The sequence below is a fragment of the Alexandromys fortis genome, unplaced genomic scaffold, assembly GCF_014885135.2.
Source record: "Alexandromys fortis isolate MF-2015 unplaced genomic scaffold, M_Fortis_MF-2015_v1.1 scaffold_1804, whole genome shotgun sequence".
NCBI lineage: Eukaryota > Metazoa > Chordata > Mammalia > Rodentia > Cricetidae > Alexandromys > Alexandromys fortis.
Genome location: NW_026069747.1, coordinates 1 through 1,472, shown reverse-complemented (window position 1 = coordinate 1,472; position 1,472 = coordinate 1). Strand labels below are relative to the sequence as shown.

The 1,472-nt window shown below is 37.3% G+C and overlaps 1 protein-coding gene across 1 annotated transcript; it reads left to right on the top strand.

The window, feature by feature from the left end:
* Positions 1-753: 753 nt before the first annotated feature.
* LOC126496215 (olfactory receptor 998-like) lies at positions 754-1,468 on the top strand (the record flags this gene model as incomplete). The annotated part of the gene is given in 2 exon segments (XM_050133763.1): positions 754-933; positions 935-1,468. Coding segments are annotated over 2 exon segments (714 nt in total), but the record flags the coding sequence as incomplete, so codon positions are not given.
* Positions 1,469-1,472: the final 4 nt, after the last annotated feature.

Sequence of the window (1,472 nt, the reverse complement as noted above, 5' to 3'; positions counted from 1 at the left end):
TCTACCACCCCATTCCTTCCTCGATTTCTTCTATTTTATAATGCTGCTTTTAGAATTATTTCTGCCAGGAACTATAATTTATACTTTTAAGCGAAGAACTTCATGACCATGATCTATTGTAACTTTACTTCTAAACATAGTAATTTGATTACCATTTAAAATATTATTTTATAACCTGAAGGATTTTAGATCATATAAATATATATATTAGATTACATAAATATAAAAGACAATTTGATGGGAATAGTTACAGAGTCCAAATAGATCAAGAGTAAGCTATCTCCAAGGTTTTGAAAGTTATTTGCACAACTACACAGACATAAAGGTTAAGAATGTTCATTATTTCTCAGTTAAATAATATTTCCAATCATCTGTTACAGAATACTTAATGTAAGAACATTAAATTAAAAATTGTTATAACTTAGTGATTATTATTAAGTAATACAGTTCACATAGTAAGTTAAAAATTAAAAAGTAAGTATAACACAATTTTATAATGTGAGTGAGCTTTGCATCACATGCTGGGCAACTCTTGAAGAGAAAGGAGTGGAGAATCCAAAGAGCTCAAGAGTAAGATACTGAAGTTGCATAGGTTTTTTGCATGACTGCCTAGATCTATCCTTACAGTTCAACAGTGTTGCTGAGTAGTCTGTAGTAGACCTATTGAGCACAAGTTGACATTGATTTCAAATATCACTTGACTGAACTTGATAAGGCATCATTCTTATTCTTTTGATAGATCCCAACTGACCAATGGAAGAAAAGAATCAGACTGCAGTGACCGAGTTTCTCTTCCTTGGCATCACAGATAACTTCCATCAGAAGATTGTCCTCTTCATCATCTTTCTCTTTGTTTATTTTGTCACCCTGGGGGGTAACCTGGGCATGATCACTCTCATATGGGTGGACCCCAGGCTGCACACACCTATGTACTTTTTTTCTCAGCCGCCTGTCCTTTGTAGATGTGTGCTCCTCTTCTTCCATAGCCCTGAAGATGCTGTGCGACATCTTTGCAGAGAACAAAGCCATCTCTTTTGTGGGCTGTGCTGCACAAATGTGGTTCTTTGGTCTCTTTGTGACAACTGATTGTTTTCTCCTGGCCATCATGGCATATGATCAGTATACAGCCATCTGTAAGCCCTTGCTGTATACACTCATTATGTCCCAGAGGGTCTGTGTGCAGTTTGTCATAGGACCTTATGTCCTAGCTACTATAAACATCACAACTCATACAACCTTGACTTTTTGCTTACCATTCTGTGGTCTAAATACCATCAACCATTTCTTCTGTGATGTTTCCCCTCTGCTTTCCTTAGCATGTGCAGACACGTGGATTAACAAGGTAGTGCTTTTTGTCCTTGCTGGAATGATAGGGGTTCCCAGTGGTCTGATCATCCTGATCTCCTACATCTGCATCCTGGGGGCTATCTTAAAGATCAAGACTGCTGATGGTAGACAGAAAGCCTTCTCTA